General features: G+C 70.6%; 5 protein-coding genes across 6 annotated transcripts; 2 read left to right on the forward strand and 3 right to left on the reverse strand.

Annotated features, from left to right (window-relative positions):
* Positions 1 to 267: 267 nt before the first annotated feature.
* On the reverse strand, positions 268 to 1,488 carry NIP7 (nucleolar pre-rRNA processing protein NIP7). Of its 2 annotated transcripts, XM_050904118.1 has the most exons (5): positions 1,429 to 1,488; positions 1,177 to 1,263; positions 946 to 1,084; positions 712 to 852; positions 268 to 617 (listed from the first exon to the last, which is right to left on the reverse strand). In XM_050904118.1, the coding sequence occupies exons 1-5, from the start codon at positions 1,482 to 1,484 to the stop codon at positions 498 to 500; spliced, it is 543 nt and encodes a 180-aa protein (XP_050760075.1). In that variant the 5' UTR covers positions 1,485 to 1,488; the 3' UTR covers positions 268 to 497. The 2 variants fall into 2 exon arrangements, with proteins under 2 accessions (XP_050760075.1, XP_050760076.1); XM_050904119.1 differs by lacking the exon at positions 712 to 852.
* Positions 1,489 to 1,599: 111 nt separating this feature from the next.
* On the forward strand, positions 1,600 to 4,766 carry COG8 (component of oligomeric golgi complex 8). Its single transcript, XM_050904240.1, has 5 exons — positions 1,600 to 1,922; positions 2,289 to 2,496; positions 2,573 to 3,391; positions 4,158 to 4,326; positions 4,514 to 4,766. The coding sequence occupies exons 1-5, from the start codon at positions 1,600 to 1,602 to the stop codon at positions 4,753 to 4,755; spliced, it is 1,761 nt and encodes a 586-aa protein (XP_050760197.1). The 3' UTR covers positions 4,756 to 4,766.
* A 242-nt stretch (positions 4,767 to 5,008) lies between these two features.
* Positions 5,009 to 6,366, forward strand: PDF (peptide deformylase, mitochondrial). Its single transcript, XM_050904241.1, has 2 exons — positions 5,009 to 5,549; positions 5,681 to 6,366. Exons 1-2 carry the CDS (start codon positions 5,009 to 5,011, stop codon positions 5,836 to 5,838), a joined length of 699 nt encoding a protein of 232 aa, XP_050760198.1. The 3' UTR covers positions 5,839 to 6,366.
* Positions 6,367 to 6,471: 105 nt separating this feature from the next.
* On the reverse strand, positions 6,472 to 10,552 carry VPS4A (vacuolar protein sorting 4 homolog A). Its single transcript, XM_050903898.1, has 11 exons — positions 10,488 to 10,552; positions 9,764 to 9,875; positions 9,481 to 9,628; positions 9,310 to 9,371; positions 8,854 to 8,973; positions 8,528 to 8,684; positions 8,098 to 8,246; positions 7,862 to 7,943; positions 7,527 to 7,746; positions 7,267 to 7,407; positions 6,472 to 6,934 (listed from the first exon to the last, which is right to left on the reverse strand). The coding sequence occupies exons 1-11, from the start codon at positions 10,506 to 10,508 to the stop codon at positions 6,833 to 6,835; spliced, it is 1,314 nt and encodes a 437-aa protein (XP_050759855.1). The 5' UTR covers positions 10,509 to 10,552; the 3' UTR covers positions 6,472 to 6,832.
* Positions 10,553 to 12,622: 2,070 nt separating this feature from the next.
* On the reverse strand, positions 12,623 to 20,479 carry SNTB2 (syntrophin beta 2). The gene is made up of 7 exons (XM_050904062.1): positions 20,047 to 20,479; positions 15,474 to 15,684; positions 14,835 to 15,045; positions 14,138 to 14,280; positions 13,730 to 13,926; positions 13,354 to 13,535; positions 12,623 to 13,138 (listed from the first exon to the last, which is right to left on the reverse strand). The coding sequence occupies exons 1-7, from the start codon at positions 20,471 to 20,473 to the stop codon at positions 13,046 to 13,048; spliced, it is 1,464 nt and encodes a 487-aa protein (XP_050760019.1). The 5' UTR covers positions 20,474 to 20,479; the 3' UTR covers positions 12,623 to 13,045.
* Between the last annotated feature and the right edge of the window lie 822 nt (positions 20,480 to 21,301).

The following is a 21,301-nucleotide window of genomic DNA, read 5'->3' on the forward strand; positions in this document are numbered from 1 at the left end:
CTGCCTGCCATCCGTCCTCTGCAAGCCCGGGTGAAGCAAGTCCTGCCTTGCAGGCAGCTGCCTGCCTCCTCCCTCCCTCCCTGAAGCTCAGCCCCGGGCTGCGAGCCTCCCTCCGGCCTCGTCTGCTGAACCGAACGCGGTGCTTCTCCCCTCTGGAGTTGCACCCCGGTGTGTGACGCTGCCCCAGGAAGGCAAGAGACCCGCAGCAGGGGTGAGGGCTGCCCCCCGCCCCGAGGCTCCACACTGGACAACAGGCACTGTGGGAGAAGGAACAGGCTTTATGTGACGGCAGAGACAGGTCTGGCGCGGGGGGAGCTCCTCCTTGCATCGGCAGCAGCCCCCCCAGGGGCGCGGGCCTGTGTGCTGGCAGCTCCCAGCCCCTCTGCCCCGCTCGGGGTGGGCTCCCTGCGGCTCCGTGTGCCGCTGCTGCACCGACGGTGCAGGACAAGGTCCGTTCTGCCCAGGAACGCTCACGTCTTGGGAGCGCTGGAGTTCCCTTAGGTCAGCGTGTCCTCGTTCCGCACGTACTCCCCGACATCGGCCTGGTGGAACACGACGATGGCCATGGGGTCTACCTTCCGGCACTCCTGGGTGGACTTGGCAGCCACCCCAAAGCCCTGGGGGGGGAGAAAGGGGAGGTGAGAGAGTTTCACCCCACCTTGTACCCACACTCCAGCCCTGCAAAGCGCAGGGGCCAGGCCGGCCACTCACCAGCGGGACGTCGGCCATGGAGTACACCACCACGCCCTGGTACTGGGCCGTGTTCTCCGTGATGCGGCCCAGGCCCGACTTCAGGACGTGGTTGCCGTAGAGGAAGGACTGCTCCGAGCCGGGCTTCACCCACACCTTGTACTGCAAGAGAGAGGCGCAGAGCAGGTGAGGGGCTGGGGGGGGCCTGGCCCTGGGCTGGGGGGCCGGCTGGGGGGGACAGGGACCACATCCCACCTTGGCGTAGGGCGCGAGGAAGTCCAAGGCCGTGACGCTGAGCCGGAACTTCTGCGTCTTGGTGAACTTCCCGAAGCAGGTGCCCAGCGACACCAGGCTGTCCCGGGGGACGCTGGCAGCCACCTTCAGCAGCTTCTCGCTGTGGGGAGTGAGGAGGGGGACAGAGCTGGAGCGGCTCCCAGGCCCGGGCCCCCCCGCCCCGCGCTGTCCCGTTCCCCCGGCCCCGCTCACCTCAGGTAGTAGACGCGGTCGCGGTGCAGGCGGAAGCAGTAGGTGCCATCGGGCCGGTCCACCAGCAGCTGGATGTTCTCACCGATGCTGAGGGGACAGACCCCGTGAGCCCGGCCCCGGCTCCGGTCCCGGTCCCCGGTCCCGGTCCCGGTCCCCTCTCCCGGCCCCCTCCTGCCACTGCTCCTCTAGCCCCCGGGGCCCAGCCCTCCCGGTCCCCATGCCCTCCCCACCGCCGGTGCCCGGCCCACTCACTATCGTCCCAGCTTCTCGAAGACTGCCCGCGTCTCCGCCTCCGTCAGCGGCCGCATCGCCCCGCACCGTCCACGCTGCGCCGCGCCGGAACCGGAAGCTCCGTGAACCGGAAGCTGCGGGAGCCGGAAGTGGTGTGGCGGCCCATCGAGACGGGGTGGGCAGAGCGGCGCGATGGCGGCGGTGGCGGCGGAGGAGGCCCGGCTGCTGGCCTGGCTGCGCGGCCCGGCGGCGGCGGGGCCCGGAGGCCCCGAGCTCTCCGCCTACGTGGCCGAGCTGGCGGCGCTGGGGTTGGCGGAGCTGGGCCGGGAACCGGCGCGGCTGGCGGCGGAGCGGGCGCGGGTCGGGGCGGAGACGCGCCGCCTGGCCTTCGAGCACTACCGGGCCTTCATCCGCTCCGCCGAGTGCACCGGCCGCGCCGGCCGCGGCTTCGGCGGCATCGAGAGCCGCCTCGGCAGCCTGCTGGACCGCCTGCCCGCCCTCCAGGACGCCTGCCGGTGCGGGAACGGGGACCGGGGTGGCGGGGGGGACCGGGTTTGGTGGGAGCCGGGAAGGCACGGGTGGAAGTGAGGGGGCTGGGGGGAGCGGAAAGGACTGGGGACGGGGTGAGGCCGGGACCGGGTCTGAGGGTGCAGGAGCAGCCCTGGGGGTAGGGGAGGCCGGTGAGGGCTGGGCTGGGGGGGCGAGGGGGGGGCCTGGTGCTGGGCCCAGTAAGGATCAGGGCCGGTTGGGACTGGGGATAGAGGCAGCACTGGGAAGGGGCCCTGGACAGCACTGGGGAGAGGCCAGCGTGGGTGGGAGGGTCCTGGGGTCCACCCGCTGCGGGGGGGGACCCTCGTGGCGATCCCATCCCGATCCCGCAGGAACTTCATGCGCGACGCCGAGGAGATCGCCTGCAGCCGGCGCATGAACAGCCTGACGCTGAACCGGCACACGGAGATCCTGGAGATCCTGGAGATCCCGCAGCTCATGGACACCTGCGTCCGCAACGGCTACTATGAGGAGGCGCTGGAGCTCGCTGCCTACGTGCGCCGGCTGGAGAGGAAGCACAGCAGCATCCCCGTGATCCAGGTAGGCCCCGCTCTGCCCCTGCCCCGTGGCCGCCCCGCACCCGGCCCCCGCGGCTCAGGCCTCTCTCCCGCCCCAGGGCATCGTGGACGAGGTGCGCCAGTCCGCCCAGCTGATGCTGAACCAGCTCATCCAGCAGCTCCGTACCAACATCCAGCTGCCGGCCTGCCTGCGGGTCATCGGCTACCTGCGGCGTATGGACGTCTTCACGGAGGCCGAGCTGCGCATCAAGTTCCTGCAGGCGCGGGATGCCTGGCTGCGCTCCATCCAGGCCTCCATCCCCGACGACGACCCTTATTTCCACATCACCAAGACCATCGAGGCCTGCCGCGTCCACCTCTTCGACATCGTCACCCAGTATCGCGCCATCTTCTCCGATGAGGAGCCGCTCCTGCCCGCCGAGGGGCAGGCCCTCAACGAGGGGGCCATCTTCCACAGCTGGGTGCTGCAGAAGGTCTCCGAGTTCCTGCGGACGCTGGAGCGCGATCTCCGGCGCGGGGTGGGCGGCCGCCTGGACTCGCTGCTGGGGCAGTGCATGTACTTCGGCCTCTCCTTCAGCAGGGTGGGGGCCGATTTCCGCGGGCAGCTGGCCCCCCTCTTCCAGCGCGTGGCCGCCGCCGCTTTCCAGAAAGCGGTGGAGGAGACGGTGGAGAAGTTCCGGGAGGAGATGAATTCCTACACGCTCATCTCCGCCCCGGCCGTCCTGGGGAGCAGCGCGGGGGTGCCGGTGCCCGCGGCCCAGCCGGGGACGCTGCAGCCGCCCATGGTGCTGCTGGACTTCCCGCCTCTCGCCTGCTTCCTCAACGGCCTCCTCGTCGCCTTCAACGACCTGCGGCTCTGCTGCCCCGTCGCCCTGGCCCAGGACGTCACCGCCTGCCTGGAGGACGCGCTCGGCGAGGTGAGGTACTGGGGGACGGAGCTGTGCCTTGTCCCGGGAGAGCACGGGGATGGGCTTGCCCTGCCTATTCATAGGGTAGAGTCATAGAATCGTTTAGGTTGGAAAAGACCTTTAAGATCGAGTCTAGCTGTTAACTCAACACTGCCGAGTCTGCCACTAAACCATGTCCCTAAGCGCCACATCTGCACTTCTTTTAAATACCTCCAGGGATGGTGACTCAACCGCTGCCCTGGGCAGCCTGTTCCAGTGCTTCACAACCCTTTTGGTGAAGACATTTCTCCTAATATCCGATCCAAACCTCCCCTGGCGCAACTTGAGGCCGTTTCCTCTCCTCCTACCCCTTGTTACTTGGGAGAAGAGCCCGACCCCCACCTCGCTACAGCCTCCTGTCAGGCCGTTGTAGAGAGCGATGAGGTCTCCCCTCAGCCTCCTTTGCTCCAGGCTAAACACCCCCAGTGCCCTCAGCCGCTCTTCACAGGACTTGTTCTCCAGCCCCTTCCCCAGCTTCGTTGCCCTTCTTCGGACGCGCTCCAGCCCCTCAGCGTCTTTCTTGTCGTGAGGGGCCCAAAACTGCACGCAGCATTCGAGGTGCGGCCTCACCGGTGCCGAGCACGGGGGGACGATCCCTCCCCTAGTCCTGCTGGCCACGCTATTGCTGATACAAGCCAGGATGCTGTTGGCCTTCTTGGCCACCTGGCCACACTGCTGGCTTATATTCAGAATTAACGACTTGCCGAGGAATTAACGACTCTGCTTTTCACGTCAGGTGACCAAATCCATCCTGGCCTTTCACCGTGCGGAGGAGGTGGCTTTCAGCGGGCGGGAACGAGAGCTTTTTACCCAGTTCTGCACGGCCTTCCTGGAAGATCTTCTGCCCTACCTGAACCGCTGCCTCCAGGTCCTCTTTCCCCCGGCGCAGATCGCGCAGGCGCTGGGTGAGACCCCGGGGGCTTGCGTCTGGTGGGCGGGTGGGGGGGAGAAGCCACGGGTGGGGGCTCACATCTCGTGGGTGGGGGGGGGGGAAGCCACGGGTGGGGGCTCTGCCCCGCTGTTGCCACCTCTGTGGGGGTTCCCCGTTGCCCGCGGGCCCCCACCCAAGCCCCCCCTCTCCCTCTGTGGCAGGCGTCCCCCCCACCCAGCTGCAGCGCTTCGGCCGCCTGGGCCGCATCGACGTGGTCGCCCACAGGGAGCCGTTAGCTTTCCTCCTGCCACCTCCTCCGAGCGAGGAAGAGTCAGCTCAAGAGAGCACCCCACATCCGAAGGGGGAAGAGGAGGCTGTGCCCGGGGATCCCCTGCCTGCGCGAGGGCAGGAGACCCCCCCCGGGGGGGTTTTGCTGCCGGATATCCCCACGACCACAGGGTAGCGGGGCTGCGGCTGCGCCGGGCTGTATCACCCCGTGAACCCCCGTCCCTTGGGAGTGAAGTAGCCCCAGGTTCCTGCCTGCCTTCCTGCTGCCTGCACCCCTGCCTACAGGACCTCCTGCCTGCACTGGGCAGCAGCACCCCCCCCCGCCCCGCTCTGCTCCTTCCCGCCTCTTCCCTCCCCGCCGCCAGGGGTCGCTCTCGTGTCCCGTGGTGCCCCGCGGCCACCGTAGCTGCGCGCGCAGGCCGGCCTCCATGGCGGCGGCGGCGGCGGCGAGGCGGTGGCTGACGGGTCGGGCCCGGCCGGGACCCCCGGTCCGCGGTTGCGGGGACACGGCGGGTTGGGGCAAACGGGAGCGTTCGTACTGGCGGGCGCTGCGGCGGCGGGTGCTGGGCCCACCCGTACCGCCTTTCGCCGCTCCCTGCCAGGTGGGTGCTCCGGTGCTGCGGACCGCCGCCGCCGCCGTGACCCCGGAGCGGTTGGGTGGTCCCGAGCTACGGGAACTGGCGGCGGCGTTGGCGGCCGGGCTGCGGCGTGGGCCGTGCCTGGGGCTGAGCGCCCCGCAACTGGGCGTGCCGCTACGTGTCTTCGCCGCCGAGCTGTCCCCAGCCCGCTGCCGCCAGTACCCGCCGGCGCTGCGCCGCGCCCACCGCATCGAGCCCTTCCCGCTCCGCCTGCTCGTCAACCCCGCGCTCCGCGTCCTCGACGCCCGCCTCGTCACCGCACCCGAGGGCTGCGCCAGCCTCCAGGGCTTCTCCGCCTACGTCCCGCGCCACTGGGCCGTCCACGTCTCCGGTACGGACCCCACCGGCCCTGCCTGCACCCCCTACCCCTGGTGGGACCCTGCACCTGCCCCCCCACTCTCCCGTGGGCCCCCCCATGACCACCCAGGCCCCCTCCCTGACCGCCGCTCTCCCGGGCAGCAGGCGTGGACGAGCACGGGGAGCCGGTGAGCTGGGAGGCGACGGGCTGGGCCGCCCGCATCATCCAGCACGAGATGGACCACCTCGACGGGATCCTCTACATCGACCGGATGGACGCCCGCACCTTCACCAACGTCAGCTGGATGGAGCTCCTGGACTGACGCCCGCCGCCCCGGCAGGCAGGTGCCCGGCCACCGGCTGCCCTGGTGCCTCGTCTCTCCGAAGCAGAGCCATAGCGGAGCACCGGGTGTGTGCCCAGGGCTCCTCCAGCGCAGCGCTGGGCACCCAGCCTTACGCTGGTGATGGAAGCAGCACGGAGCCACGGCCCTCGGGGGCTCCCGCTCAACTTTACTGCGGCCAATACACACTGTGAGGACTCGGCGCGGCTCCTGGCCCTTCCTGCCTGCCTTCCCTGCCACCCCCGGGCCTGCCCGGCCCCTGCCCAGCGGCTCCCCAGGCAGGGGGAGCCAGGAGGAGCCCAGCCCTGAATTTTTGCACCTGAAATTATTTTATGGGTCTAAGAACAAGCTCTGCAACCAGGGCTGTGCTGGGCGGGGGGGGATCCCCCTTGCAGGGGCTTGTTTGGGGCCCAGGGTTGTGGCGTGGGCAGGAGCAGAGGGCGAGTGGAGACGGACGTGCCAGAGCGGAGATGGTGGAGGGCAGCAGGCAGGGCCCGGAGCTGGGCACAGCGCAGGGCACCTGGGGGGCTGGGGGGGGGGGGCAGCAGGGCCAAGCCTGGCCCAGGAGCCGTGCAGGGCCCGGTCAGAGCCTGAGGGAGAGGCCAGGCGCCGGCAGAAGCTTTTGGATTGTTTTTATTTTCATATAAACAAGACAGAACCCAAAGCAGCATTAATTTAAAAAATAAAAAAAAGAGCCAGAAGAAGAGTGGGGTGTGGCTGGGGGGGGAGCACCCGGCCACCCAGGCCATGCTCAGACCCCCCCCGCCCGGTAGTGTCAGCCGTGCCACCCCCCCCCCAGGCCGTGCTCCCCGCACCCCGCGGGGTGCTGCGGTGCGATGGGGCGAGTAGTGAGCGGAAGATGAGCCTGTTTGGCACAACCGGGGCGGGGGGGGGTGGGGGTGGGGGCATGCGGTGGGGGTCCTGCCGGCATGGCTGCCCCAACCCCGCACCCACATCTCCCCCCCACCACCACCTCTTAACCTTCCTGTCCAAAGTCTTCCGTGAATTTCTTCACCTTCAGGAGATCGTCGGCGTTCACGGTGGGGCGGGTGGTGGCCAGCGAGCGCAGCATGTCCGACTGCAACACAGGCAGGCGGGCAGCTGAGACCGGGGAGGGGGGTGGCACCGGGCAGGGACCCTCCCCGCCAGCAGTGCCAGCCGGTTCAGGCAGCTCTGCCCATCCCTGCAGCACCCTGGGGTGCTGCACCCCAGTAAAGCCGGGGGCTGGTGCCTCGGGGAGAGCGAAGAGCAGCACCCAGCCCCCAGAAACCGCAGCCCTGCTTGGCTCTCGGCCTGGAGCCGGGCGGCTGTGCCGGAGGAGGGAACCGGCAGGGCCAGGGCCGCAGCACTGCTGTGCCAGGGCCAGCCTCCACGCGGCAGGACGGGTGCCGCGGCAGGCGCCACGCTCACCATGCAGACGATGGGCTCCATCAGCTTGTCGCTGGGCACCTCCATCCAGGTCATCTCGGTGGCGCCCGGGTCGCCGGGCGAGCACGGCGTCAGGAGATCGTCCACGAAGGTGCCGGGGTTGGTGCGAGAGGGACCGCGGACCTGCGGCAGAGCCAGGCGGCGCGGCGCTCGCGGGGGGGATGGCGGCCGCGGCACCAAAACCAGTCATGAGCAGCCCCCCCCCCCCCCCCACCACCACCACCACCACCCCCCCAGCTCACCTTCTTGAAGTGGGTGGCCGACTGCACTTTGCGGACGGGCTGCATCAGGGCATCCCGCACGATGATGCTGATGTCGGCACCCGAGTAGCCGTCGGTCTTCCAGGCCAGCTCCTGGATGTTGGCCTCCGTCAGGCAGTGCGGGGTGTTCCCCAGGTGCAGTTTGAACATCTGAGCTCGGGCGGCTTCCTCGGGCAGCGGGATGTAGATGCGTTTCTCAAACCTGAGGGCAACGCAGGCAGGGGGGTGCGTGAGTCCCACGCTGCCCAGACCCTGCCAGATCCTGCCGGGGCACGGCCCCGCGGGAGCAGGGATGGGGGGAGTCGCGTCCTGCTCACCTTCTCCTGATGGCCGAATCCAGCACCCAGGGGATGTTGGTGGCACCCAGCACCAGGATCCCATCGCTGCTGTTCCCCACACCTGCCCAGGGACACAGCAGGAGGACGGCTCGGAGCGATCCCCAGGGAACCGCGGGACGCAGGCGGCCGGCAGCTTCTCCCGCACCTGCCCGCCCCGTCCCGCTCCCCCGCCTCTCCCCGGGCCCCCCCGTCCCGCCAGGGAAGCCCCCGCGCACCCTGCATCTGCACCAGGAACTCCGTCTTGATGCGCCGGGCCGCCTCGCTCTCGTTTTCGTTGCGGGAGCCGCACAGCGAGTCCACCTCGTCGATGAAGATGATGGAGGGCTTGTGCTGCCTCGCCAGCTCAAAGAGGTTCTTCACCAGCCTGGGAACAAGAGCAGGGGAGGGGGTCCCCGCTCAGGGACCCTCCACAGCATCAATGGCACCCAGAGCCCCGGGGCGAGGAGCCCCGCGCACCGCCGGCTCCTCCTGCCCCTGCCCGCCCCGGCAACCCTGTGCTGGCACCGACGAGGCGAGCGCCATGCCGGGAGACATCTCTCCCCTGAGACCCGTTATCTGCGCTAACGGGGTTCACCGATGCTGGTGGCTCCTCCGCCCCGGCCAGAGCTCCGGCACTGCCGGCCCGCATCCCTGCTGCCAGCTTACTTCTCGCTTTCTCCCAGCCACTTCGACATCAGGTCCGAGGACGACACGGAGAAGAAGGTGGAGTTGTTGGCCTCGGTGGCCACGGCCTTGGCCAAGTAGGACTTGCCGGTGCCGGGGGGCCCGAAGAGCAGGATCCCTCGCCAGGGCGTGCGCTTGCCTGTGACAGAGGCCGGCGTCACGGCTCCCCCGTCCCTGCGCAGGCTGGATCCGCGTGGGCCCGCAGGGACACGCGTCCCCGCTGCTCGGGGTCACCTCCCAGCACGTGCTCGCCCCACGGCACCTTCTCCGTGGGCGAGCGGCAGCCGCGGCGCTGCCGTGATCCTCACCGGTAAACAAGTGCGGGAACTTGATGGGCAGGATCACGGCTTCCTTCAGGGCTTCCTTGGCTCCCTCCAGGCCGGCCACGTCACTCCACCGCACGTTGGGCTTCTCCATCATGATGGCACCTGCGAGGGGGCGGCTCTGCTCACACGGCCCCGCAGAGACGGGCACCATGCTCCCGACATCTGCTGAGAGCCGGGAGAGCCGGAGGCCCCGTCCCTCCCCACACCTCCGCCCCACCAAACCGCTCCCCCCCCACCCACACCAACCCCACTGCCCCTCGGTGCACAGAGACCGGTTTGGGGGCTACCAGACTCCAGCAACGCCCCCCTGCGCCCCAGTCCCCCAGCCTGTCCCCCTCCCCGCAGCCACCCCTCGCGACGGCCGTTCGGGAATCCCTTCGCTGACCCCCGCAGCCAGCCAGCACCACCGTGCCCGCCGCGCCCGCCGCAGCCTCTCACCCATCAGCTGCTCCTGCAGCTTCTTCTTCTCGGGGTTCTCGCCCTCGCTGTCACTGTCGCTCCTGGAGAGAGGGGACATGAGTCAGGAGCGGGATCGGCCCCGGCATGGCAGCGGGGTCCTGCCAGCTCCGCTGTCGGGCTGGTGGGGGGGGCCCTCGCACCCCCACGCACCCCTTGTTGTCATTCTGGGACTCTTTAACCGGCTTCTTGCCCTGCTTGTCCTTGCTGCGCAGGTACTCCTTCAGCTTCTCCGCCCGGTCCAGGTACTGCACGCACTTGGCTCGGATGCTCTCCTTCGCCTTGTCGCTGTGAGCCTCATCTGCAGAGACACCCCCCCACCCCCCCAAAGAATCACCCGTGGCCCCGCGCCACAGCCAGCAACCCCGCGGTCCCCTCCGGAGCCCCCCCGGAGCCCCGCGGGCTGTAGCCGGGGGGGACGCCGGCCCCGTCTCACATTTGATGGCGTGCAGGAAGTACTCCACGGCGTGCTGGTACAGCCGCAGCGCCTCCTCGTAGTTCTTGGCCTTGTCCTCCTCGGTGGCTTTGGTGACCAGGTCGATGGCTTTCTGGCGGGGGAGGGCGCAGCGCCGTGAGCCGGGGAACGGCACCGGGCCCAGAGCAGGATGAGGCCCTTCCCCACCCCCGAGGGGGCCGGGCCGGGCCGGCTCGTACCGGGGCGGCCAGCGGGGCTCCTTCCGCAGTGCCCGGCAGGACGAGGCCATCCTTCCTCCCCGCCGCCCCGGCAGGGCACGGGGCAGAGATGAGGCCGCCTCAACGGGGCCTGGCACCGGGGTAGAGTGAGGCCTTCCCCCGGCCAGCACCGGCACCGGGTGAGGCCTTTCCCCGACCGTCACCGCACCGGGGCAAGGTGAGGCCTTTCCCCGACCGTCACCGCACCGGGGCAGGGTGAGGCCTTTCCCCGACCGTCACCGCACCGGGGCAGGGTGAGGCCTTTCCCCGACCGTCCCCGCACCGGGGCAGAATGAGGCCTTTCCCTGACCGTCACCGCACCGGGGCAGGGTGAGGCCTCCTCCGCGGCCGGCACCGCACCAGCACCGGGGCCGGGTGAGGCCTTCCCGGCGCGGCCTCCCAGCGGGGCGGGAGGAGGCCCCGCCAGGGCCCGGGCCGGGGGAGGCGCAGGCCGAGGCCCGGCTCCGGTAGCTCCCCTCCCGCCGTACCTGCAGGGTGGACGTTGTCATCTCATCGCCCGGTGTCGCCGCTCCTGGCGCGGCCCAGCCCGGCGGCGGCGGCGGCGGCGGCGGCGGCGCGGCGGCGGCGGCGGCGGCGGCGGCGGCGGGGCCCGCGGGGACCGCCCGCGACTGCGGCTGTGCGCGACGGCGCCCTCTGCCGGCACCCGCCGGCACCTGCACCGCGGGGAGGGGCGGGGCCTCGCCGCGCCACGCCCCCACCCGCCGCGCCCCCGCCCCTCCGGCACCCACCTACGCACGGGCGGGATGCGCGGGGGCACGCGCGGGCGCGCCCGAACACACGTGCGTGCCCCCCTACACGCGTGTGCACCTACAGGCACCCCCACGCGTGTGGGCACACGCACATACACCTACCAGCACCTGTACGCGCGTGTGCACACCCCACCCCCGAAACACCTGTATTGCGCGTGCACACACACGCACCCACGTACAAACACCTGCGCGGCTGGGCGTGCACCTACACACCCGCCTGTGTGCGCGCAGGCACCCCACAGCCACACCCACGTACACCCCCCCCGTACCCCCTCTGTGTGCACACCGCGCACACACATGCACAGCCACAGCGTACACAGTACACGCCTGCACACACCCACCCTACACGCGCGCGCACACGCAGACCGCACACACGCAGTGTGCGTACCCCCACCCACCCACCCCGCGCTGAACCCCAGTGGGCTCCCCCAGCCCCACGCTCCAGCCGGGGGGCCCTGGGCCAGCAGCAGCCCCCCTGGGCCGCCCAGCCCCGCTCCAGCTCCATGCCCGCCATGGGCCACCTCCTCTCGGAGGGGACTGGGACCAGCGTTGCCCCCTGGGCTATGCCGCAGGGCAGCGGGCTGCCTGCCGCTGACCCCCCACCCTGGCCCGGCCGTACTGGTGGGTCCTACCCCCCCACACCCCCCCCAAATACCTGTGAGTATCTGTGCCCACTGATGAGCCCCCCCATCCCTGGGCTGAACTGGCCCCGCCGCCCCAGCCGCTCCCACTACGAGATGCCCCAGTGCCCCCCAGCACCCCCATGCCGGGCTCTGGCCAGTACATCCCAATCTCTCTTATACTGGGCAGCCCAGCCCAACCCACCACCCCCCGACATGCGCTGTACTGGGAATTAACTGCGCCCCCCCCCCCCCCCCGCTCCAGGCAGACACACAGACTGCGACACACACACACCCCCCCCCCGTGACACCCACAGCCCCCAGGCACCCACTGCCGCAACCCAGGCACCCCCAGAGTGAGACTCAGAGACCCCAGAAAAGGCAATCTGATATAAATAGCGATTTACAAAGAATACAAAAATAGAAGGGGCGTGCGGCACCCAGGGCCGGTGCAGCGGGGGGGCCGGGACCTGTAGTGCTTGGGTGCAAGCCGCAACCCTGGGCCAGGGGCTGGCACCCCATGGTACCCCCTGGCACCCCCCCGGCACCCCCCCCCCCAGGACCCCCTGGCCAGCGCAGCCCCACGGGAAGCAGAAAAAATGTGCAGAGGAATTTGGCTGAGGGAGTAACAGGGCCTCAGCCAGGAGGGGGGAGCCCTGGGGGGTCCCGCTCCCGCCATGCCCGGGGCTCCCCCCAGCACCCCGGAGTGCGGGAGCTGCCCCCCCCTGGGGGGGAGGGAAAGTACAAAAAGCGAAAGTGCATCAATCTACAAGTCTTGCCCCAAACCCACAGGGGCCTGCGAGCCCCCCGGCAGCACGGGGCCGGACCCACGCAGCAGCTCCCAGGCAGGGGGGCACAGGCTGCAGTGGCGGGGGGGGGACACACACACGGACACCCACCACGGGGGCAGCGCAACTCGGGGGGCTGCAGCCCCGGGGGGCTCCCCAGGCAGCCCCAGCCCCTCTGCCCAGGGCAGCAGAGATACAACATTTGTTTTCTGGCTTTGGGAGGTTTGGGGGCTCGCTGCTGTGCCCTGACCCCCGGGGGGGGGCCGAGCCCTGCCTGCACCCCAGGGTGTGCCACAGGGATGAGCACCCCGGGGCTCAGGGCAGCCCCTTTTGTACCCGTGAGTGCCCCGAGTAAGACAAGTGTCCCCCCCCCCACCCTGAGTGGGGCAAGGGGACCCTGTGCTGCAGCAATTGGGGGGGGGGGGGGGGGGCCACAGCCCAAGCCCCATCCCATGTGGGGACAATGTGACCCCCTTTGGGGGGAGTCCCAAGGCAGGGAGGGTGCTGGCTCCCCCAAAATGTGGGTGGGGGAGCACTGGGGGTCTCCCAATGTGGGGGGGGGGCCAGGCTCGCCCCACTCCAAGGCACAGGCGGTGAGATCAGTGATGGCTTCAGGCCCAGGGGGATTAAAGCTGGTGTCTGTGCCCCGGCCCCCCCTTGTGCTGGGGGGGGCCGGGACCACCGGCGTGGAGCAGGAGAGGCTCACCCCCCGCCCCGGGGCAGCCGTCCTGCCATATCCCCGGCGGCTCTTGGGGCGGTGAGTCCCAGCTCCGGCAAGGCACTGGTGGGGCAGGAGGGGCGGGGGGGGGCCCCTCCGCTTTCCCCGGCTGGCTTGTGGTGGGGGGAGGCGGGCGGGGGCCGGGGCCACCTACGCCAGCAGCCCCATGCGGGTGACTTTGGCCGAGAGGAAGGTGTGCAGGACGAAGACGATGGGCTTGGGGCAGGAGTGCAGGTCCAGCGCCTGGGGGGGGGAGATGGAGAGCGGCGTCAGCCCCCCCACCGACATGCCAAACCCCTTGGGGAGCACCCGGGGGTCTCATAGCCGGGGCTGGGGGCTCCCAACCAGCGGTTCCAGGCAGCCGTGATGCTGCAGGGATGGGGGGGAAGCAGGAGCCACCCTTGGAGGAAGACCCCCCCCCCAAATCAAGGGGTGAGCCCGGCTGCCCCCCTCCTCACCAGCTCCCCCTCGGGGCCCCCGAAGTCCAGGTAGAGGGTCCTGATGCCGTCGTCCGCCGACATCTTCAGCCTCTCGTAGGGGTAGCGGAAGAGGACGCTGCCGCCCGGCTCCTCCTGGCAGATGGTGAAGCCGCCCTCGTAGTGGATGGAGAGCTGCACCTCCTGCCCGCCCAGCGTGCAGCCTGCGGGCGCAGGCAGGGCTCAGCCCCTGCTGCCTGCTCTGCTGCCTGCGAGACCCCCCCCGCCCCGGAGCGGAGGTCCCTGCAGGGCCACCCAGGTCCCACTGCACCCTCACCCTGCCAGCCCCGGGAGGGAAGGGGGGGAGCCCTGGGGGTGTCCGTCCGTCTGTGTGTCCCCCCCCCCCAACAGCACTCACCCACAGTCACCTCCTTGATCAGTTCGGCGGCGGCGTGGCAGCCCTGGACGAGGACGCGTGTCCAGGAGGAGAGGTCCCGGTGGGTCTCCACGCGGAAGACGTGCATCTCCACGCCCTGGCGAGAGCCCGTCCGGGTGGCGAAGGTGAGCTCCGAGCCCAGGGCGGGCGAGCGGCGGCCCGAGCCCGAATGGACCAGCCTGGGGGGGGGGGGGGGAAATGGACGGAGGAGGGTCAGGGCGCGACGGCAGCGCCAGCACCGCGCCGCCCCATGCCCATCGGCGTTTTGGGGTCTCCCCTCCCTGTTCCGGCAAGAGGCAGAGCCAAGGCACGAGCAGAGGAGCTGGATGCGGCCGAGGGGAGCGGGTCCCCGGAGGACGCAGGCGGAGGGATCCAGCCCCCCCAGCCCACCTGGTAGCCACCAGCGGGTAGCTGTGGCAGGGGGAGGCCCAGGCGTCCCTGGTCCAGGGCATGCCGTCGTACAGCAGCAGGTCCTTCTCCGTCACCGCCATGAGGACCGGCCGCCACTGCTGCCGCCCTCCGTCCAGGCGCGCCTGCGAGAGACACGAGGGGACGGTGAGGGGCGCCGGGGGCTGCAGGCGCCCGCCGCTGCCCAGCCACCCCGCTCCCTGCGCCCATGGCCGGGCCGACTCCAAGCCAGCGGCTCCGCATTGCCGGGCTCTCAGCAGCGTCCACGTAAAGCTGTGCAAGGCGCTGCCGAGGGTGACCGTCCCGGAAAGCTGAGCTGGAAGCAGCCCCCACGGGACCCCGCTGCTGGGGCCGAGCTCGCCGCAGTGCCCGGGCAGGCTGCAGCTCTCAGAGAGCAAATTCATGGAAAAGCGAGGGGGTGATGAGCATCTCCAGCCGGGAAATCCCAGTGGGAGAGGGGACTGAGGGCACGGGAAGCACTGCCTGTGCCGGGGCGCAGCCGGCAAGCCAGCTGGGGAATGCGAAAGTGGCAGATCCCGGTGCCCAGGCTGGTGGCAAGGCTCTCCAGCAGCCACACGGCTGCAACCACAGCCCCGTCGGTGCCACCATCCCCGGGGACGGTGCCGGGCAGTGCCTGTCCCCAGAGCAGCGCCTTCGGCACAGCCCCGGCAGTGCATACCTGCTCAGCCAGCCAGGCGATGTGCTTCACCTCCTTGCCGCCGGCCGCGGCGCCGCCGGTGCCCAGCATGGCGTTGAGCTCGGCCAGGACCTGGGGGAGCAGGGCGGTGATGTTGGCGTGCAGGGCGGTGAACCAGGAGTGCGCCGTCGCCGTGTCCTTGCAGCGCAGGATCAGGGTGTTCCTGCTGTCCGGCGAGTGCAGCTCGATCAGCCTGCGAGGGGACGCGGCGCTGGGTGAGACGGGAGCAGCGGCACACGGTTGAGCGTGCCCCTGCCCGTGCCCAGCCCGGCAAACTGGCCGCACTGGTTTGGGGCTCCGGCCGTGCTGGGGAGCCGCCAGCGCAGTCTGGCACCAGCCCTGCCGGCAGGCAAAGCTGGGGGGATTTACAGGCCCCCCTTTTCCGTGGGCACGGGAGGCTGCCAGCCGCCCCGGGGGGTCAGGGTGGGGGCACGGCACAGCCCTGGCCCCGGCCAAACCCCCCGGACTTCCCTTTCACGGCTCGGCAGGGGAAGCGGGAGGTCATGGCCGCGGCGAGGGGCAGCCCCCAGCCCTGTCCCGGAGGGGGGGGTCCGTGGGGAGCGGGGTCCTCCATGCCAGCAACCATGAGGCTTGCGGGGTGCAGGCAGCCCCTGCCCTCACCTGTTCTCCAGGTCGGGCATGCTGAGGTTCCTGGCGGCGAAGCACATCTTCAGGGGGATCACCTTGCGGTCGCGGGGGCCCTGGTGCTGGGGGGAGCCCGAGTCCTCGCTGCCGCTCAGGCTGGGCGACTGCGGGGCGGCCCCCTCCCACGGCAGGTCCGACACCAGAGAGGGCTTCTTGATGTAGGGGGTCACCTCCCGCATGAACTTCACTGGGGGGGGGGAACGACACACATTAGGGCTGGGCAGGGGTCCTGTACCCCTATGCCACAGCCCTGCACCCCAGGGATGCTCTGACCGTGGGGGTGTCTTGTCGTCCCCCCTCTGGCACATGTGGGGTCTCAGCCAGCCCTGGGGGGCTGCGGGATCTCCCCCAGTGGCACCAGCACAGTCCATGCCCCGGGGAGCTGAACTCACCCCCACCCCGGCCTCGTGCCGCAGGCAGAGGACAGGCAGCAGGAAAGGGGACACCCTGCATTCCCACCCCGGGGGGTACGGCAGCCCTGGGGACCCGGCCATGGCCCGGAGGGTCCCACCCTGCCCCGAGACAGAGGTGTCCCAAGCAGGGGACAGGCGCTGGCGGCTCATCCCCATTACCGGCAGCCGGCGCGGGCGTAGGAAAGGGAAGGCGGCGCAGCACAATGGGGCCGGGCAGGAGGTCAGGCTGCAGCCCATCCTGACCCGCCCCGGCCGCCGCGCTGCGAGGACAGCACCGGCCAAGTTTCCAGCGCCGCAGGCGCTGACGGCAGGCTGACCCCGCGCTGCCGCTCGCGCCTGCCAGCGGCCTGCCTCCGCTCCCGGCAGGACGAGGAGGAGGAGGAGGAGGAGGAGGGTTTGCAGCCAGGACATCCCAGCTCCACGCTCCTCTCCAGGCCAGGCAGGAAGGAAGGAGGCACCGGCTCCTATTCCCCCCGGATGGTCCCTCCCCGAGCACCACCCGGCCCAGCCGAAGCAGAGTCCCGGCGAGGCGCCAGCACCCCGGAGCCCATCCCAGCTACGGATGGGGCAAGCAGGGAGCCACGGAGCCCGGCTCGCCCGGCTCACCCAGCCCACGGTGCCGCCGTGGGCTCACCAGCGCCGACAGCTGTGCCACGCTCGGGGAAAAGCAATGCCTTCACGATGCCAGGGAGCATCAGCCGAGCTGCCTACCACAGCAGGGATGAGGCCGCACGGGACGGCACGGAAAGCTGCGAGCGAGTGCTGCCGGCAGCATAGGACACGGCGCCTGCAGCCGGTGTTGGACCCCTGCCCGCCGTGCCCACCCACCCCAGACATGGCTTCCCGGCCAGCACGCGTGCCGTGAGAGAGCGGCCTGCCTGCGCTGAGCCCCGGCAGCCCATCCCCGAAGGAGGAACGTGCTGGGAACAGCAACGTCCGCACACCCCGGGGGCAGCGGGGAGTTAAAACCAAACGAAAACAAACAAAAAAGCGAATAAGCTGTAATTCGCCGTGAAGCGAAGCTCCCCGCCGCTCGGTGAAAGCGTCCATGGAGCTGGCACAACGCTGCACCGCAGCCAGGCCAGCCAGCCCACCGGCGCTTTGCCGGAGCAGGAACGATGGCGGCGGCGGGGCCCAGGTCTTGCTCTCGGCCGGTCGTGCCGCTGCCAGACCCCATGGGCCGGCACCTGCCGCGGCCCAGGGCTCGTCCGCTGCAAATCCCCCCGGCGTGGGGGCTGACGCCTGCCTGCAGCACGGGCAGGGAGATGCCGGCAGGGATGGGGAGCGGGCAGGCCGGCCTCCCGCCGGATTTGCTGAGCCGAGCAGCATGGCGGGCTGGGGACGTGCTGCCACGAGGCGCTTGCCCTTGCTGCAGGCAGCAAACGAGTTAATATTAGCCTCCCGCCGCGCTGATCCTGGGATTACTGCCGTCCCCGTGCACCCCTAATCCCGCTGCCAGGCCAGGCAGGGCAGGACAGCACCGCAGGGCAGCGGCGGCAGCTCCCGCCGCGGGGCCACTCGGCAGCTGTGTGCCAGATGTGGGCAGCTGCCTCCAGCACCGGCTGCCCATGCCCAGCGGCCTCCAGCCAGCCCCCGGCAGGGCTTCAGCCCACGGTGCCGCGACCCCATGGTGCCAGTGCCGACCTGCGCCGGGGCACGGCCACCGCCTCCCTGAAGGCCAAGCTCGCCAAGAGCTCCCAGAGCCGGGAGGGTGAGAGGTTGAGCCAGGTAGCCGGCAGCACGGGAGCCCGTACGCCGTGCCGGGGCGCTGCCGGAGAAGCATGGGCTTGGTGGGGCCGCAGCCACACTGGTGGCTCTCGGCGGTGGCTGGGACCAGCAGGCAGCCGCTGCCAGGCTGCACCAGCTCGGCCACCGTGGGAAGCGCGCCCCGGCACCGAGCAGACGCATGGGACCGTGTCTGCCGGCGGGGACGGCAGCAGAGCCAGCTCCCTGCTTTCCAGGGGGGGACGCATCCACGGTGCAGGCAGGAGCACAGAGCACCCCGTGCCAGCAGGCGCGAGGCCGGCGCCGGGGTGGTGGCACCTGCAAGCACCCCTTCTGCTTCTGGTGAGGCGGCGGCCAGCGTACAGCCGCCCCCGGCACAGCCGCTGCCGCCCCGCCTACGCGCTCACCGCAAAGGAAACCTGGTTGCTGCCTGCACCCCTCGCCTGACCTGCCGCAGGAAGGCGGCTGCTCCGGCTGCACGGCAATGCCGGATTAGCACCGGCCTCACCGGGGCTGAGCCGCCGTGCACTGCCCAGATGGCATCGGTCCGTCCTTGGGGCCGAAGCCCCCTCCTGCCGCCGGCACCCGCATCCGGAGGGGAACCACCAAAGAGGTTTCCCCACGTTTGCACATGGGTCGGCTCTTGCAACCAGCCTTGCCCGTCGCCAGCGCCTGGCCAGGCCGTGTGCCTGCCGGCCGGCAGCTCTGCCCACAGCTCCCCTGCAGAGGCGGAAGGGCTCCCTTCCCCCAGCGCGCCGGAGCGTGCCAGAGCACGCCGTGTGCCTGTGGGCACCCCGGGAGGAAGGCGCCCGGCATCGGTCCCTGAAACCAAACCCAGTGCCCAGGGCGGGGGCTGCCAGCCCGACTGGGGTGCCGGCGCAGGGCCGGTGCTCCCATGCTCCACCACCGGCCCAGGGCCCGGGCGAAACCCCGGCACCTAACCGGGAGCCCTGCCTGCCAGGGCGGTCGCATCTCCAGGGGCTGGCGAGGAGGGACGGCACAGCCAAACTCTTCCCCAGCTCCTCTCCAGGGCCCGCAGATGCCAGCCAGCCGCCGGACGGTCCTGCCGGGCTGTGGGGCAACCGCAGCGGTCGGACAAGCAGCCCCGACGCCGGCCCCGGCGGGAAGGGAAGGGGCGGCTGCCGCGGCGCCCGTGCCCGTGGCGGAAGCAAGGGACAAACATGCCGCAAGGCCGGAGCTCCCGCAGGACAGGATCAAACGGCCGGGCGGCGCGAGACGGGAGCGAGGGGAAGGACGCGGTGGGGAGATGGTGAATCCGGCAGAGTCCTGTGGGGACTCCCGCTGTCTCCGATGGTGGCCCTGACCGGCCGGGTGTTTAAACACCAAGCCCAACGCCGCAGCTCCGCCTCGGCCCCCACAGCACCCCAGCCGTGGCCGAGCCGCACAGAGCCACCTCGTGCCAGCCCACCCGCCTGCCCTGGTGCTGGCACAGCGTGCCAGGAGCAGGCGGGCGAGCTGGAGCACCCGTCACCGGGGTCAGCCCAGCCCTGCCAGGCACCAGCGACCAAGCCCAGCACCTGCTGGGATCCACATCCACGGAGCAGCCCCACGCACCAGAGGACAGACGGCCTTGCCAGGATGCCAGGACGGCTCGTGTGGCACCACGGACCTGCATGGGCCACCCTGACCCATGGCACGGGGGGCTCGCGTCCTCCTGGCTACCGGGGCGCAGCACCCCATGGCACGAGCCCCGTGCCACGCGCCGCCGGGCCAGGCGGGTCCTGCCCGAGCTTGTCGGGCTGCCGGGAACAGGTCGGGCAGGAGCCGGTGGCTCTGCCAGGCCAGGCCCGAGCCGGCTGTGCCGCGGGCACGGAGCCCACGGGGACACGGGCAGACCCCAAACCCACGTCCCGGGGAGGCACAGCCCTCGCTGGGGACTCGGGGGGACACAAGCACCCACCCCAGGGAGTTCTGTCCCCAAAGATGGGGGACACCCTGTCCTGGGGGGACACCGCAGCCAGGGGACCCCAGGTGTGTCCCAGGGGACCCCAGCTCTGTCCCAGGGGGGGCACAGTCAGCAGAGATGGCTCGTCCTTGTCCCCAGCTGGGATGGGTCCCCATTCCCGCCGCAAGCAGGAGCACCCATCCGGGGAGGGGACACCCCTGTCCCTGTCCCCGTGCCAGGCGGGGGGCACGCCGGGACGCAGCACCGGGGTTGGGGGTTTTGGGGGGGGACAGGACACATGTACTGTGACTGGGGTGGGGGGAGTAGGGTCCCGCTACAGGAAAAGAAGCCCGAGGCGGGGGTCTGGGAGCCCGGTGACAGCGGCAGGGGGGTGTCGTGGGACCCGGTAATGGGGTGGGGGGGCACCCGGGAGAGGAGGGAGGGAGCACCGGGGGCCGGTACCGGGGACCGGGGGGTGGGGTTTGGGGGGGTGGTTAGCCGGTACCTTCGAGGATGACCTCCCTCCCGGCTCGCTTCAGCGCCTGGACGGCTTGATCGTGGGTGGCATCCCGGAGATCGACGCCGTTAACGGCGAGGATGGCGTCGCCTAGACGGAGCGCCCCGCTCCGTTCCGCCGCCAGCCCCGGGAAGATACGTGAGATGAGCACCGGCATACGATTCTCCCGACCTCCTTTGATGCTGATACCGAGCCCTCCCGCCTCCGCCTTCACCACCCGCACCCTCCGCACGCAACCGGGCGCCGCCTCCGCGTTGCCGTTAACCACGCCGTTAAGCACCGCCGCTTCGCCGCCTCCCGGTTCCGCCGTCAGGCTCAGGGCTTCGCCGCTCAGCTCCGCCGCTACCCGCACCCAACGTTCCCGTAGCAGCAGCTCCAACAGCCCCGCTTTACAAGCGCGGGTCCACACGGCCATGCCGCTGCCGCCTGCCGCCGCCGCCGTGCACCGGGAGAAGGGGCGGGGTCTGGAGGAGGAGGGGGGCGTGGCGCGGTGGCCACGCCCCCGCCCGCATGGCGCGCTGCGGTAGGCTCCGCGCTGCGGGAGAGGCGGGGCTGGGACGCCCCTCCCCTCCCTCCGGCGCGACCAATCGCAGCAGCGGCGGCGGATCCGCCGCCGCTGCTGCGATTGGTCGCGCCGGAGGGAGGGGAGGTGAAGCCCCGCCCCGCACTTTATTTCCCGCCCCGCGCTTTATTTCCCGCCCCGCTCTCCATTTCCCGGGCTCTGCCTAAAGCCCCGCTTAGCAAAGCTGCGCTCCCCGCTTGCTCGCCTATCTTATTTCTAGGGGACGGAGCCGGCAGCTGTTCCTAGAGCCCGAATTTTCCCCTCCGAGCCCCTTCCTCGGGGATGGGGAGATGTCTTTTGGGGGTGCAAGGAGGGGGGGGTGTCCCCCCCCAAACCCCTCGGTCCTGCCAGGGAAAACTGGAAACAGGGTAGTGGTGTTACTGGAAGGGCTGGAAAAGGCTTTCCAGCTAACAGCCGCCGCAGAGCTGCATGTGCTGAGACACGGTGGTTTCGCAGAGGGACCCCCCCCCCCAATCCCACCAGCACGCGGCCACGAGCTCCCAGCTTGGCAAGCCGGTGCCTCTCCCAAAGCACGGAGCAGGGGTACAGGCTGCTCACCCAGCTCGGGGTGCTGCATATGGGTGCTGAGCACCGGCAATTGCCGTCTGTCTGCCTGTCCGGAGCCCAGCTCACTAGGGGATGGGAGTCCCCTGCCCCAGGCAGCGTCCCCAAGTGCCCACC

Source organism: Gymnogyps californianus, chromosome 12 (assembly GCF_018139145.2).
Source record: "Gymnogyps californianus isolate 813 chromosome 12, ASM1813914v2, whole genome shotgun sequence".
NCBI classification, from domain to species: Eukaryota; Metazoa; Chordata; class Aves; order Accipitriformes; family Cathartidae; genus Gymnogyps; species Gymnogyps californianus.